The sequence below is a fragment of the Helianthus annuus genome, chromosome 15 (assembly GCF_002127325.2).
Source record: "Helianthus annuus cultivar XRQ/B chromosome 15, HanXRQr2.0-SUNRISE, whole genome shotgun sequence".
NCBI classification, from domain to species: Eukaryota; Viridiplantae; Streptophyta; class Magnoliopsida; order Asterales; family Asteraceae; genus Helianthus; species Helianthus annuus.
This window is the reverse complement of record NC_035447.2, coordinates 33,682,374-33,698,173: the sequence shown is the minus strand read 5'-3', so window position 1 is coordinate 33,698,173 and position 15,800 is coordinate 33,682,374. Positions and strand designations below refer to the sequence as shown.

Here is a 15,800-nt window from a genome sequence, read left to right as displayed (position 1 = left end):
GTAAAGTTAAAATGGGCCGAATGACACTTAAGTGACTTTTATTCGTTCGACCCGAAAACCTAACTTTTGGTATTGAAATCATTATAGTACGTCGGTATTGAATTTACAGACGCATGGGAAAAAGAATCACTAAAAACGGACTCACGAGTCAAAAGTTATGGTCGTTTTAAGTTGAAAATTTGAAATTCCGGAACTGGCAGCAAGTGCAGGATTCAGAACTGAACCTGCTGGAAAACCGTTTCTCCTGCACCACGCGACAGGATCTCATGACCCTGCCGCGACACGCGACAGCTGTCGTGCCACGCGACAGGACGATCAGAACCTGCCGCGACACGCGACATGATGAGTTCTGAATTTTTATTTTGTTTTTCATGCTTGAATGCTAGGACTTGTTTGTATGATCTAATCAAATGTCAAAACTAACATTTTTAGTGGTTTTGACCCTAGGTGACTACGAGGATCTTACGGATGATGGTCAAGCAAGGGTCGAAGAACCGAACACGACTTTTGAAGCTTCCGCAACATTTTTAACTTCTAATGGTCTATGTTTAAGGGATGTAAACAAATTGTTAAATAACTTTTGAATGTTTTAACTTAGTCGTTTGTTGACTAAGGGTTAACTACTTTTAAACTTTGTCTACGGAATCCATGTTATAACTAGATATCTTTTATATAAAATGGCATGAATAACTATTATATTCAAGTAAAAATTAGACGGGTGTAACAAGTTCAAACTTATGTTTTTGTCCCCATTTAAAAATAAATTTACGCTTTCGCTCCCAGCTAAATATTTCAATTTTGCCCTCGGTTAAAAATTACGATTTTGCCCCGTTTCAGTTTGCAGTTTTGTCATTAGTTTTTTCCCTTAAAATTACGATGAATAATACTTGCTATTCTACGTTTTTGCCCACAGTTCAAAATAAGATTATGTTTTCCCCCTATCTCAAAATTATTAGCTGCATGTCACTTTCCTATTGGACCAACTCATTTTTAATTTAATTTTATTCTCAGTTTAAAATTACGCTTTCGTTCTTCGTTTAAAATACGTCTTTGCCCCCAGCTCAAAATAAAATTATAATTTTGCCCTAGCTCAAAATTACGCTTTTGCCCTCAATACGAAAACTCATTTTTAATTTTGTTGCCAGTTTAAAATTACGGTTTCGCCCTCCATTTAAAATTGCGTTTTTGCCCTAGTTAAAAATAAAATGTTGTTTTTTCCTCTAGCTCAATATTACGATTATGCCCTTAGCTCAAAATTACGTTTTTGCCCGCAGTTCAAAATAAAATTATGTTTCCCCCCTAGCTCAAAATTATGATTTTGCTCTCAGTTTAAAATTATGATTTCGCATCCTGTTCAAAATATAATTACGGTTTTGCCCTCTGTACAAACATACATGCTGTGAGAGAGAAATATTCGGCTTATTGCCCCGCAACGCGGGCGGGGCAAAAACTAGTTTCCTATACATACATTCAAATGGGGAATAGTGCCAGCCATTATCAAATGGGGGAATAATGGCAGGCAACTGTCTCGCACTTCCCCATTGGACCAACCACTTTATTATATGATATCCATTTTAAATTTCGTTTTTGCCTCTGGTTAAAATTTCCGTTTTGCCCTCAGCTCAAAATAAAATTACGCTTTCGTCCCCATTTCAAAATTACGATTTTGCCCTTAATTCAAAATTACGATTTTGCCTGGAACTCCCCTATTGGACGAATCGGTTTATTATTTTATATCAATTTTAAAATTACGTGTTTGCCCCTCTTTAAAATTACGGTTATGCCCTTAGCTCAAAATAAAATTACGCTTTTGTCACCGGCTCAAAATTACGATTTTTTCATCGATTCAAAATAAAATTGTGATTTTGCCCTCGGCTCAGAATTATCTTTTCGCCCCAGCTCAAAATAAAATTTTGTTTTTGCCCCCAGCTAAAATTACGATTTTGCCCTCTGTTCAAAAATGTGATTTTTTCCCGTTTAAAAAATTTTGATTTTGCACTCAGTTTAAAATTACGTTTATCCCAAGTTCAAAATAAAATTATGCTTTTGCCCTCAACTTAAAATTACAATTTTTTCCTCGGTTCAAAATAAAACTGTGATTTTGCCTCCAGGTTAAAAATACGATTGTGCCCTTAGTTCAAATTTATATTACGTTGTTACCCTAAGTTCAAAATTACGAATTTACCCCTGTGAAAATTTACAATTTTGCCCCTGGTTCAAATTTACAGTACTACTATCACTTTAGCTTTTGACAAATTACGATTTTACCCCAGTAAAAAAATACAACTTTCTTTTAGTTAAAAGTTACAATATTGCCATTGTTTTAATTTTTTTTTTATCAAAACTATAAAACTGTTTTGTTTTAATTGGTTGACTCCATTTAATTGTTTTTCGTGTTAATGAGCTGTCTAACTCGCTCACTATTCGACCATCGTCCCGCAGCATGGGCGGGGTATTAACTAGTAATGTACAATGCGCATAGATAGAAACATTATTCATTATTCATATGTACCACTAGAGATGGTGTTATAACCTTCATAAATTACCAGTCATCTTATCCTCGCCTTCCATAAATTGAGTTAAAAATAAGAAATCGCAAAAGAGAGCAACACATTTTTCCAGAGCAAAATCAGTTGCATCCAGAACAACACACACTAATAATCTTGTAACATACGCATTAACATCTGTACATCATTTCCATTTTCTCAATTTCACATCTGGAAAAGAGGGTCTACTCGGTAGACGTAACCATACGATTGGACCACCGCTTGAAAACATAGAAGATATCGTTCACCCTTCTTCCATCTGTTTATATAGCAACGATGTTATTTAAACGATTGTTTGAAGTATAGCAATTAGCGACGTAAAGACGACGACGAGGATGGTGTTGGGAGTGAGTATACAGCTGTTGCTGGATTTAACAGTTGCCGGTTTTTCGCTGATGATTGGGTTTGGGATTTTCGTTTTGACCGCTATGGTTCTCTGCTCTGCGGCTTTCTTTCACAACGCTAAAGCCCACTCTTCATGAATTTCGTCACTGGTGTGTCACTTGTTATTTCTTAAGTTCACTTGATTGATGATTTATGTTGGTTTGGGGGACCTTAACCGGTCAAACCCGAATTGTACCCGGTTGAAACCCTGTTTTGGAACCGATATTAAAAACTAGTTCGGGTTTAAGGGCATGTTTGGCTAAGCTTTTCAAAAGAACTTATTGGCTTATTGACTTATCAAAAAGCCAATAAGTTGTTTTTGTGTTTGGCTAAGCCAAAAGTCCTTTTAGAAATGGCTTTTTGCAAAGAAGAAAAAGGAGGTTTCAAGAAGTCACAATATTGTGACTTTTTGGCCAGCTTTTAACTTTTCAAACTACAAATTACCAATATATCCCTTCTTTACTCCCTTATATCTAAAAGAATGCTCATTTTAGTCATTTTACATCAATAAGCTAATCCAAACATTTTTTTTAAAAACTCCTTTCAAAAAGTCCTTTTCTCAAAAGTCCTTTTTCAAAAGTCTTTTTTAACTATAATAAGTTTAGCCAGACATCCCCTAAAAGGGGTTGCGGGCAGCTTGTAACAAACGTTGTTATGCAATTTTATTTATATTAATTGAAAATACATGGGACTCCAAAATATATATGTAAATTAATTTTTGAGTTTCTGAGTTTTAGTGGTTTTAATTACTTTGGTCTAAAATCAAAAAGTTTAATGCCCTGAGTCTTTAACCATTCATTTTATAACTTTTTGAGTCCTTATGTTTTAGTGATTTTAACCACTTGAGTTCAAAATCTAAATTAAAGTGTTAAAAAATTGGACTCGAATGTTATAAAATAAGTTGTTAGGGACTCAGAGCGTTAAACCGTTTGAGTTTTTGGACTCAAGTGGTAAAAAACATTAAAACACAGAGACTTAAAATGTACTTTAATCTAATTATAATTTTATTTTGTTTGGAACCAACCCAAACCAGGCGGTTGTAATCGGTTTGAGAATCTATACTTTGAAACTGGTCCAACCTGAACCGATGTTTTCCCATCGAAAACCGGTTTTGACCATGTTTGACCCAACCCGAACCAGTTTGGGAAATAACCCGGTTTATGTACTCTAGATGAGTCTAGAGGTACGCGAAAGAAAACTGGTTCGCTAACCAGAGCCAGTTTGTAACCCGGAACCGGAAGTGATATTGAAACTGGTTTGGAACCGGCCTGAAACGGCGTATTGTAATTGGTTTGAGATCCTATACTTCAAAAGCTGGCCAAACCTGAACCAAATCGATTAAAACCCTATTTTGGAACCGAACCTATAATTTGCAACCTCAAAGGCCGGTTTCAAGTAAAACCAGTTTTGACCATGCATGCCGCAAACCGAACCGGTTTGGGATGATAACCCGGTTTGTGCAACTCTACAGATCCTGAATTTGTTTAATTGGTTTTGTGGGTGTTTTGTTTGCTCTTTAAATCATCATCCATTCTTGAAGAATACATTGAATTATTGTTTTTCATTTCATATTTGGTGTTACAGGGAACAAAAATCAAATGATGAAGGTTTGCTTTAAGAATAAACTCCATGAGATGTATTAGCAACTGCCCTATCCTACTATGTATCTTGTAAATTTTGATGTGCTTAGAATATATGTAGCATCACTGTATTACTTGTTTCAAATCTAATAAAGGGTAAAAAAAATCCGCATGTTAAAACGGGTCCTGTCAAGATAATTGAGTTGAAATGGATCATTTTAGAAAAGAAATTAAATGATGAAAAACAATAATTATAGCAGCTATAATAATTATACGATACAACATATAACTAGCGGATCTCTAGACTGCATTTTACTAAACCAAAAGTGTTTCTTTATATCTTATCTTTAACTCAACTCAAAGAGAGTACTTCTTACCCGTGTGGCTTTAAGCGGGAGAGGTATTCCGGTGTCCGATGTTTCATGTCCTTTATGCGGCATGGGGAAGAGTCCGTGGATCATCTGTTTACAGCTTGTGTGGTGGCTACTCGTCTCTGGCAGTGTGTGAGCAGGTGGTGCAAGATTCCGCATTTCTTCGCGTTTAGCTTCAAAGACATCTTGGAGGCTTCAAGGGGTAGCGGTCTGCGTGAGCCAAGTAGGCTGGCCCTTCAAGGTATTATGGTGATTAGCAGTTGGTGCCTCTAGAAAGCCAGGAATAGTCTCATTTTCTCCGGTAAGGAGGTCAAGATGGAAGAAATTTTCAGTGAGGTTAGGTCTCGGAGCTTTCTCTGGTTCAAGTATAGATCTAAGTTGAAGTTGGTGTCTTGGAATGATTGGTGTAAATTTGTATTTATGTAATCTTTGTCTCTTGTTGTTTTGTGCGCCCTGTTTTGGGGTTGCCGTTTTCTAATGAAGTTAGCCTTTCAAAAAAAAGAGAGTACTTCTTTTTAACATCAATTATACTCATACAATTTTTGTGAAAAGCAAACATCATGTGACTAAACCATTAAATCATGGGTGGGTCTATTCGCACACGCCATTTGTCTTTTTGTCAAGACCAAAGCGCCCCGCTTTGGCCATAGCGCGGCGCTTTGGATTTTTTTTTTTTTTTTTTGAAACAGTGGGATGTGAGTTGATGTGGGTTAGTTTGGTAGGGATTTTTGATTGGATTAGTTTGGTAGGGATTTTTGGAGGAAAAATTTTTATTTGAGTTTTATTACATATAATTCATAGTTGTTTTATAATTACGTTATTACGTCATTATTTTTATAGAACGTATATAATATAAGTTCTTAACGTTGTTTATCTTGTTAAATTAAACGAACACGTTAAATAAAATGTACAGAAAGCCATAAGAATTAAACGTAAACAATCCAAAACCAACGTGATGTAAATAGAAGATTAACTGCAATATATATACGTATATCAGTTTGTACAAACAATACAAAACAAAAAGGTACAACTGAGTACATAATACATAAAAAACACTAAACAAACAAACTAAGGTACTAATCCTCGTGCGGTGGGGACGGTGGGAGGGGAAGTGGAGGCAATCCAGCGAGCTCTCGTAGAGCAACGAGCGTCTCGACGATCCAGTCAATGCGTGCGCCCTGACGTCTGAGGCGCCGGTCGAAGTCCCGAGCCACCTCACGCGCTGCCGGAGGCAGGTCGGCGTAAACGTGCTGCGGGTACTGTGGCGGCTCAGGAGAGCTGGCTGAACTGGTGGTACCGGGATCTCCTCGACCTGCTCCTCCTGAGCCGGATCCTCGAATACAGCCTGAGCCTGAGCCTGAGCCTGAGGCTCGTCTTGAGGCTGATCGAGGCCCAGAGCCTGTAGCTAAGCCTGCCGAGCGGCCTCCTGAACATGAGGAGGGGCTAACACTCCAGGCCTCATCTCAATAACAACTGGGATGAACTCCGGCAACACCTCCGGCTGCCAAATCAGCCCGTCACGACCCTTGAACCTGAGACCAACATCAAAGGTACGGGTGATCTGCATGCTAGATACTGACGCGCGGCCCAACCTGGTTGACGGGATCAGATCGGACAGCTCCGGATCATGCTCGGGCACGAGCCCTAGCGAGCGTGCAATGGCGGTGATGTATGAGCCAGTGTGCAGCTGCCCGTGGAGCTGCCGGTGGTATGCTGTGGGAAAGTAATCTGCCAGGCAGGTTGCTAGATCACAGGGCTGGCGGCGAAGTAGGCAGTATAGAAAGAAAAGGTCACTAAGGTTGACCTTCTCCCTGCTGGTACCCCGCGGCACGATAGATGACGCGATAACATGGTGCAGGTATCGGTACAAGGGGTCTCTAATGGTGGTGGCCTTTTGTCAGGATTTCCCAAAGGGAACCCTGGAAATGGCCCTCTAGAAACTGATAAGCGTCTGCCTGTCCATCACCGTAACCGCCTGCGTATATAAATCAGTATCAAGCTCGGGCTCTGTGTACAAACCTGTATGGACAGCAAACTCCCGCACACTCATCTGAAACTGCTGACCGGCGAGACGGAATGTAACCTCGTGGACTGGAAAATCCGGGTCCTCCACGTAATCCGCCGGATGCGGCGCGTATGTAAACGTAGAAAGAAACTCGACCGTAAGCTCAGGGTACGAGTCCTCCATCGCTATCTGAAATAGGCGCGACCAAGGAGTATCTAGTCCAACTATATCACGTGCCCGCGCGGCCTCTCCCACGGTCTCCAGCAGGTCCCAGTCTATCCCTACATGCCCCCCAATCTCTTTGGTGCGCAACCTAGCGCATCTCCCCCTCGCCCGTGACCCCTGCGGAAACTGCAGGTACGGACATGCCGGCTCTCCCTCCTCTCCCACCTCTCCCTCAGCCTACATATGCTCAATCTCGTCATCGGAGGAATCCATCCCTACACGTTGAAAAGATAATAAATAAATAATATTATTTAAACAATTTAAATAATAAACAAATAATATTAAATATAAAACAATAAACAAATAATATTATTAAACAATTTAAATAATAAACAAATAATATTAAATATAAAATAATAAACAAATAATATTATTAAACAATTTAAATAAAAGATAATAAACAAATAATATTTAATATAAAATAATAAAAAAATAATATTATTAAATAATTTAAATAATAAATAAATAATATTAAATATAAAATAATAAACAAATAATAATATTAAATAAACAAATAATAATAATAAACAAATAATAATAATAAACAAATAATATTAAATAAACAAATAATATAAAAAAAATAAACATGAACCAAAGCGCCCCGCTTTGGCCTCGGCGCGACGCTTTGGTTCCTCGGTATGAAGAACAGTCCCAGCAACTCGATCAAAGAGCTTACTTACAAATAATTTATTTGACACAAGTACCAAAGACGCATTAAAATGTTAACTAAAATCAAAATCAAAATCAAATTAGTTTAGCACCTAATGTCATGCTACGTTCTCAATAAAACAAAATCTTCATCCTATTACTTTTTGCTCGGGCTCAAGGTTTTCGGATAAGTTTCAGGGGTGTATATGCTCGGAAAAACGACAAAGAAGGCAGGAGATTTGGGTTTGTAAGTTTCAAAAACGTGGTGGACGTGAAAGAGATGGAGCGTGCCCTCAATGGTACCAAGATGGGGGGGGTCTAAACTCATTGCAAACTTGGCTAGGTTCGCCAAGGAAAATGCAGGTTTTAGAGGCGGAACACATGGAGCTGCAAAAGGTATCGTTAAGGAGCGTCATATTCCTGTTCAGGAAAAGATAAACCCTAATCACACAAGCAACATGCATGGAAGAGTTAAACTATTTAGCGACTTATTCCGAAACGATAACTCAACCACAGATAATACGAGTCATCCGGCTGTGGAGGCTGGTATTAACATTGACATAGCGGATGATACGTTAGCGTTCAGCGAACTTATCGGACGAGCTCTGGTAGGGAGGTGTAAAGATTTGACGATTATGAGGAAGCTTAACGTTATCTTATCGGAGAACAGATCATCGGGGCTTTCGCTTAGCTATATGGGTGGCCTATCTATGTTACTAAAGTTTGAATCAGAAGAGTCTTGTGTTAATTTTATGCTTGACCACCATAGATGGAAATCTTGGTTCTCGAATTTAGATCCTTGGAATAGTCAGTCTCTTCCGCTTGAGAGGCTGGCTTGGGTCAGGGTCCAAGGAGTTCTGATGCATTTGGCGGACAACGACGTTCTAAATAATATAGCTGAACATTTTGGGAAGATTGTCCACGGATCCCAGCTGGAGTGGATGACGGTAACCTGTCAGTTAGTTGGATAGGCCTGTTAGTCGGAGATGGAAAAAGGATCCAGGATCATGTCACCTTGAGATGGATGAATAAGCAATACAGAGTTTGGGTAGAAGAAGAGGTAGGTGATTGGGTTCCGGATTCCGTTGGCAAGGTGGTTGATCATGGAGAAGAATCGTCACATTTGGTTAAATCTGTTAAGGAATCCCAATGTAACAAGGATAATTCCAGGAGCAAAGTGGATAGTCAGATTGGTTCTCCGGCAGAAAATCAGAAGACGGCGACAAATATTGAAGAGCCAGTGGAATTTAATGAAGCCGCCAATTTCAGTATTCAAAGCAGCGGAGTGGACAACATTGGTAAGGACCCAAACGTTCCAGATCCTTTTTTAGTCGAGAAGCCGCATACACAGCAGGGTGGGGCCCAAGGTTCCAGGAACGTGGTGTTTCCCCAAGAAAAAGAAGTATATTATTTTTCTTCTGCCAACCATGTGTTAAGGCCCAAAAAAAAAGAGCGTTTAAGATTAGGCCCAGAAATATGGCCCAATCTCAACGTGGGCAGTCAAGTCTGAATTCAGTGGAGAGACCCAATAAACGGGACAGGGATGATGGAGTGTTCTCTTTTGACCTTAATACGGTAGCTGTTGACCCAAATAAAGATAATATTTTGCAGGAGAAGGATCTCGATAAGGATTTATCTTCCCAGATGGAAACAGAGGTGGTTTCTCCTCCTTCGGACGATCCTCCTATTTTGGGTCATAATCAGCTTGAGGCTAACGGTGGGGAGGATATTCCGAATGAAATTACGGTGGAAGAAGTGGCAGATTCCTTTGACAATCAGGCTAATGAAGAGATAGCGGCTACGATTAAAATCGGTAAAGTAGTGGGAGTGGATCTGGAAAATCACAATGATTTAATCAGAGATGTAATCAGAGGTGAAGGTATGAATGTGGTTTATCAATGAATATTCTCTCGTTAAACATTAGGGGAATCGTGGGGGGAGCTAAAGCCAGTTGGGTCAGAGAGGTTAGAGTGACTAATAACATTGGGGCTATTGCTTTGCAAGAATCTAAGATGGAGTCTTTATCGAAATCGGGATTAATTGGATATTGGGGAAATAATAATTTTGATTTTGCTTATGAGGCCTCTATTGGTCTGTCTTGGGGTCTTATCTGGATGTGGGATCCAAGAATCATCAAGATTGTTACAGTTGTTCAGAATAGGAATTATTTGCTGATCAGAGGTTCGATGGTTGGCAGCGGGGTTCCGATAAACTTATTCAACATTTATGCTCCTCAAAGTGTTTCGGCAAAAAGACAGTTATGGGATAATCTATCCTCTTTGTTATCCTCATCTGACGGACAGTGGCTGTTGGCAGGTAACTTCAATGCTGTCCGGTCTCAGGAAGAAAGGAAGCATTCCAATTTTAAAGTGGTATGTGCGGAAAATTTTTATAATTTTATTTTTTAGAATGGGTTGTTGGAATATCCGATGCAGGGCCGTAAGTTCACGTGTATCAGAGACAACGTTAGGAAACTTAATAAGTTGGACTGTTTCCTTGTGTGTTCGGAATTCTTCAATATGCGGCCTTCTGCTTGTGTGAGAGCGCTTTCGGCTAGGCACTCTGATCACTATCCCATCATCTTAGAGGTTGTGGATCTTAGATTTGGTCCAAGGCCATTTCGGGTGTTCAGTTCATGGATTGGGCAGGTAGGTTTTGAAGAAGCGGTTAGAGAGGCTTCGGAAAGTTTTGTCCCGACTGCTCCCCCTGACGTTACTCTCACTTCGAAGTTTTCCATCATTAGATCTCGGTTAAAGATATGGAGGGACGAGTTTCTGGCAAAAGAAAAAGAAAGCAAAAACTTGGCGCTTGCGGAATTGTAGGCATTTGAGACTGAAATGGAATCAAGAGACCTATCGGAAGAAGAAGAATGCATTTTGGCGGAAAATAAAAAGATTATTAAAGATGTTGATTTTAGAAAGTGTTCGGACCTTAAACAAAGAGCTCGTACGAAGTGGGCTTTGGAAGAAGACGAGAATTCTAAGTTTTTCCACGCCACGGTCAATTGTAGAAAAGCGGTTAATTCTATTCATGACCTTGACATTAATGGAGTTTGGTGCTCGAAACCGCAGATTATTAAGAGACAGGTTCTCTCGTTTTTTTGCGATAAATTTAAGGATCCCTGTCCCCTTCGCCTGGTGGTGGCATGTAGTAACTTGAAGAAAATCTCGGAAGCGGAAAGTCTTGTATTAATTAAGCCGGTTTCGGATCTCGAAATCAAAAATGTTGTTTTTGAATGTGGGGATGATAGGGCCCCGGGTCCGGACGGGATGAATTTTAGATTCATCAAACATTTTTGGGAGTTATTCAAAGAAGATTTTGCTAAAGTTTTTGACTGGTTTCATAATTATGGAGACATTATAGGAAGTGGGGCTTCTTTTATTGCTCTCATTCCTAAGGTAACCGATCTGGTGTCTCTTCACAATTATAGACCCATTAATCTTGTTGGTGTGACTAGTGAGGTGGTCTCAAAAGTCCTAGCTAATCGAATGAGAACGGTGTTGGATTGTGTTATCTCTGATTCCCAATCGACTTTTCTCAGGGGGAGGTATATTCTGGATAGTCCTCTCATTGTCAACGAGATTATCTCATGGATTAAAAAGAACAAATCAAAAGCCTTTATTCTCAAGCTAGATTTTGACAAAGCATATGATAATGTTAATTGGAGCTTTGTGGAGAACATTCTTCAACAGATGGGCTTTCATGAGAAATGGTGTCTTTGGATAATGGGTATTCTAAAGTCGGCCAACTCTTCGGTGTTGGTCAACGGGTCGCCGACTTACACTTTTAGATGCGAAAAAAGGTATGAGACAAGGGGATACCCTTTCTCCTTTCCTTTTCTTAGTTGTGATGGAGGCTCTCTCTTGCATGATCGATAACGCTAAGGAGGCGGATGTTATTAGAGGCATTAAGATTCATAACAATGGCCCGTCCATTTCTCATCTTCTCTATGCAGATGACGCTATTATGATGGGAGAATGGTCAAGAAACGAAGTGGTTAATGTAGTTAGAATCCTTCAGTGCTTTTACTTATGCTCGGGTTTGAAAATCAACATTGACAAGTCGAATCTCTATGGTTTAGGAGTGGGGCTTGACGAAGTCGGGGGGTTGGCCAATGTTGTTGGATGTAAGCCGGGTTGTCCTCCATTCAAGTACCTTGGTCTCATTGTCGGTGCCAATGTGAACCATGTTGCCAATTGGCAACCGGTTTTTGAAATCTTCGGTGCTCGGCTTGCTAAATGGAAGTCCCATCTTCTTTCCATCGGTGGTAGGGTGGTCCTAATTAAATCGGTTATGGAAAGTTTACCGTGTTATTACTTCTCGCTCTATAAAGCGCCTAAGAAAGTGATTGCCGACTTAGAGTCTATGGTGAAAAAATTCTTGTGGGGCGGCTCGTTGGAAGAAAGAAAAATGCATTGGGTCGCGTGGGATAAGGTCACTCGTTCAAAGAAAAATGGTGGTTTGGGTTTAAACAAATTACAAGTCGTGAACACGTCTCTTTTCACCAAATGGGGATGGAGGTACAAGACGGAAAATAATAGCCTTTGGAAAAAAGTTATTGACGCTATCCACACGAGTCGGGTGGGGTGGGATTGTATTCTTTATAAAAAAAGCGTTAAACGGAGTTTGGATTAATATTGCTAAAAATTTTAAAAACACGAAGGTTGAGGGGTAATCTCTTAGGAACTTCTTGATAGGTTCAGTTGGCAATGGAGAAAAGATTGCTTTTTGGCTTGATACTTGGCTCTTCAATGAGCCGCTTAAAACCAAGTTCCCTGAACTCTTTAGTCTCGAGGTTAACAAGAAATGCATGGTGGCCGATAGAATTCAACAGGTAGGCAGCGAGACTCAGTTACAATGGTGCTGGAGATCGGATATTCTCAATGCAGGTTTGCTTTCTAATATCGAACAATTGTCAGATGCGCTATATGTGGTGCAGCTTTCGGCTGAGCTGGAACATTGGAAGTGGGGAGCAGATCCGACTGGTACGTTTTCGGTTAAATCAGTGAAACGATTGCTGAAAGAGGACTCGATTAATAAAAACTCGTTCGTTATGGACTGGTGTAAATGGGTCCCTGCAAAAGTCAATATACATGCGTGGAGGATGGAAATGGATAAAGTTCCGACAACCGAAGCTTTAAGGAAAAGAAATGTTAACATTGGAGATCCTACATGCCCCTTATGCAACTCGGAAGAGGAGACTGTCGATCACGTTTTTAATGCCTGTTACATAGCCGCGAATGTCTGGAACGGAATCAGCTCTTAGTGTAAGATCTCAAACTTTTTCGCTTTTTCTCTTAAGGACCTCCTTTCTTTTTACAAAGATCTTAATGTTTCGGAGAAGAAGAGGGACGCGGTACAAGGAATTGTTTCGATCGTTTATTGGAGTATTTGGCGTGCTAGGAACAATGCCAAATTTTCCAATGCCTCTATTAGAATTGATAGTATCATTAGCGAGGTTAAAGCGTTGGGATTTTTATGGTTTTCTAATAGATCGAAGCATAGAAGGTTAGATCGGAGGGATTGGGTCTCTTTTGTAAATATGTAAGTTGTGTTGTTGTTCTGTTGCCGGCCCGTCTTGGGTTGGCGTTTGTGTTAATGATAGTTACCTTTCAAAAAAAAAATCAATATGAATTTTATCAAACTTCTAATGAATCTTTTATGCTAGAGATATATTTTGTAGCAAATTTTGCATAATCAACGTCAAATATATAATCAAGTTTGCAATTCAAATAGATCTAATTAAGTCAAGACTACCGAAACACTTTTATTAGTTTACGTTATAAGAAAAAAAACGTCAATGGGTAAAGATTAACGAATATCTAACGGGCTTGAGACTGGGTATAAAATACGGTGTTATAATTGGGTATGACACTTGGACTAGTAATGGTAATTCAATACCCAATCCTTTGCACTAAAAGTGCTTATAATAATATAGGGGAAGATGAGGAAAATGCAATTGCATAGAATTTGACACGGGTGTTCAAACAAAAAAAAATGATTATTATTTGGCTGTGATGCTCAAACTTCTATGGTCCAAAGACTAGTGTTACTCAGAATGTCCAACTTAAGGTGAATTAAGGATGGTGAGGTGAGATAGGTGACATTATAGGGGTGTGTATGGGTTGGTTTGGTTCGGTTTTTACTATTAACCATAACCGCTAATTCGGTTATGGAGTTTTGGTAACCATAACCATAACCAAACGTCGGTTACGGTTAATCGGTTATGACGTCGGTTATGGTTCGGTTTTTGTTAATTTCAGTTAAGTAACCAAGCAAGGTTTGAAACTAATAGGGTTGTGCACGATTTAAACTTAGCTTGAGCCTATTTTATAAGATAACGGAGACTAAACTTTTATGTTAAACTACCGATTTGGGTTTTTTTTTAATAAGGTAATTCTCAAACAAAAAATAATTATGGACATAACACCTTAGTTCTTTATTAAAATAAATGGCATCTATATCAAGATCATTTTGTTACTAACATACTTTTATCTTAGTAAAAACCCTCCATATGGTTTTGTAAAACACAAATCCATTATAAAGTTAACATTACAAGTGCGGTTCGGATTCGGTTATATCGGTTAACCAAAGCTTCATAACCATAACCATAACCGATTGAGCAGTTATACAAAGTTTCATAACCATAACCATTGGTTATATTGGTTATCGGTTCTTAGTGGTTCGGTTATGTCGGTTATGGTTCGGTTATCGGTTATGGTGGTTAATTTGCTCACCCATAGGTGACAAATAGTGTTAGGATGGAAGAAAAGATGCCATCATTAGTTAAAAATGTTACAATTGAAATAGGTTTGAGCCGAAGTTAGCTGAGTTTAGAAGTTCAGGGACTAGAAAGGTAAAAGTGTCAATTCATTTGTAATAAGGGTTTTTTTTTGAAAGGTAAACTTCATTAACAACAACGCCGACCCAAGCCGGGCCGACGAAACAAACAACAAACAAAAATTACATATGTACAAACGAACACCACTCCTTCCAATCTATATCTTTGCGTTTCGATCTTTTTGAAAACCACAATTAACTTAACGCCTTAATTTCACTTAAAATGTCTTCTATTTTTACCGGCACATTCGAGAACTTGAAATTATTCCTGGCCCGCCACAGACTCCAACATGAAACCATGATAATACCTTGCACTGCCTCCTTTTTCTTCTCCGACACATTGAGATTGCTATGAATACTAAAGAGGTCTTGGAATGAAAACGCAAATATTTGAGGAATCTTACACCATGTACTCACCCCGTTCCACACCGTTGACGCGACAAAACAGGCTATGAACATATGATCCGCAGACTCGGAATCTGAGCCGCACAACGAACAACTCGGGTCACGGACTTCAACATTTCGGTGCATCAGAGCCTCAGCCGTAGGAACTTTGTTCATTCCCAGCCTCCAAACATGGATGTTAACTTTGGCTGGCACCATCTACTCCATTCCACTACGAACCGATCATTAGCTCCCATTTCTTTCTTTAACAGCCTCTTAACACTCTTTACCGAGAAGCATCCATCAGAATCAGCGGTCCACTTCCACATATCCTTACCAGATGTCATCTGCAGACCTATGAGCGCATCTAGCAGCTGATTGAAACTATTAACTGATCCCTCCGATGTTAAATCCGAATTCCAGCTCCAGTTATATGTAGTTTCACCATTAACAACTTTGATTCTATCAGCAACGGAGCATCTCTTATCCGAATCAGAACTAAACAAATCCGGAAACACAGTTTTAAGAGGTTCATTCATCAGCCAACAATCGAGTCAGAAAGCCACTTCCTCACCGTTTCCTACTGAACCTTTTAAATAATTTCTTAGGGGCCGACCTTCCACCTTAGTGTTTATAATGATTTTCGCAATGTTACTCCAAACTCCCGGGAGCGATTTTTTTATATGGAATACAATCCCACCCCTTCCTATTCACGTGAAGAGCCCTGATAATTTTTTTTCCATAGATTATTACCTTCCGACTTGAATCTCCATCCCCATTTGGTCAAAAGGGACGTGTTCACCAATTCAAGCTTGTT

At 39.4% G+C, this 15,800-nt stretch overlaps 2 protein-coding genes across 2 annotated transcripts; both read left to right on the top strand.

Annotated features, from left to right (window-relative positions):
* The first annotated feature begins 2,819 nt into the window (after nucleotides 1-2,819).
* On the top strand, nucleotides 2,820-4,690 carry LOC110911292. The gene is made up of 2 exons (XM_022155894.2): nucleotides 2,820-3,040; nucleotides 4,515-4,690. Exon 1 carries the CDS (start codon nucleotides 2,882-2,884, stop codon nucleotides 3,026-3,028), a length of 147 nt encoding a protein of 48 aa, XP_022011586.1. The 5' UTR covers nucleotides 2,820-2,881; the 3' UTR covers nucleotides 3,029-3,040; nucleotides 4,515-4,690.
* Nucleotides 4,691-9,657: 4,967 nt separating this feature from the next.
* LOC110913552 lies at nucleotides 9,658-10,581 on the top strand. The gene is made up of 2 exons (XM_022158373.1): nucleotides 9,658-10,131; nucleotides 10,195-10,581. The coding sequence occupies exons 1-2, from the start codon at nucleotides 9,658-9,660 to the stop codon at nucleotides 10,579-10,581; spliced, it is 861 nt and encodes a 286-aa protein (XP_022014065.1).
* The last annotated feature ends 5,219 nt before the right edge of the window (nucleotides 10,582-15,800 follow it).

Coding starts and splice junctions, on each gene's coding strand:
- LOC110911292 (XM_022155894.2), top strand. CDS start 2,882: ATGGTGTTGGGAGTGAGTATACAGCTGTTGCTGGATTTAACAGTTGCC.
- LOC110913552 (XM_022158373.1), top strand. CDS start 9,658: ATGAATATTCTCTCGTTAAACATTAGGGGAATCGTGGGGGGAGCTAAA. Junction 10,132..10,194: donor AGCATTCCAATTTTAAAGTG/GTATGTGCGGAA, acceptor TATCCGATGCAG/GGCCGTAAGTTCACGTGTAT.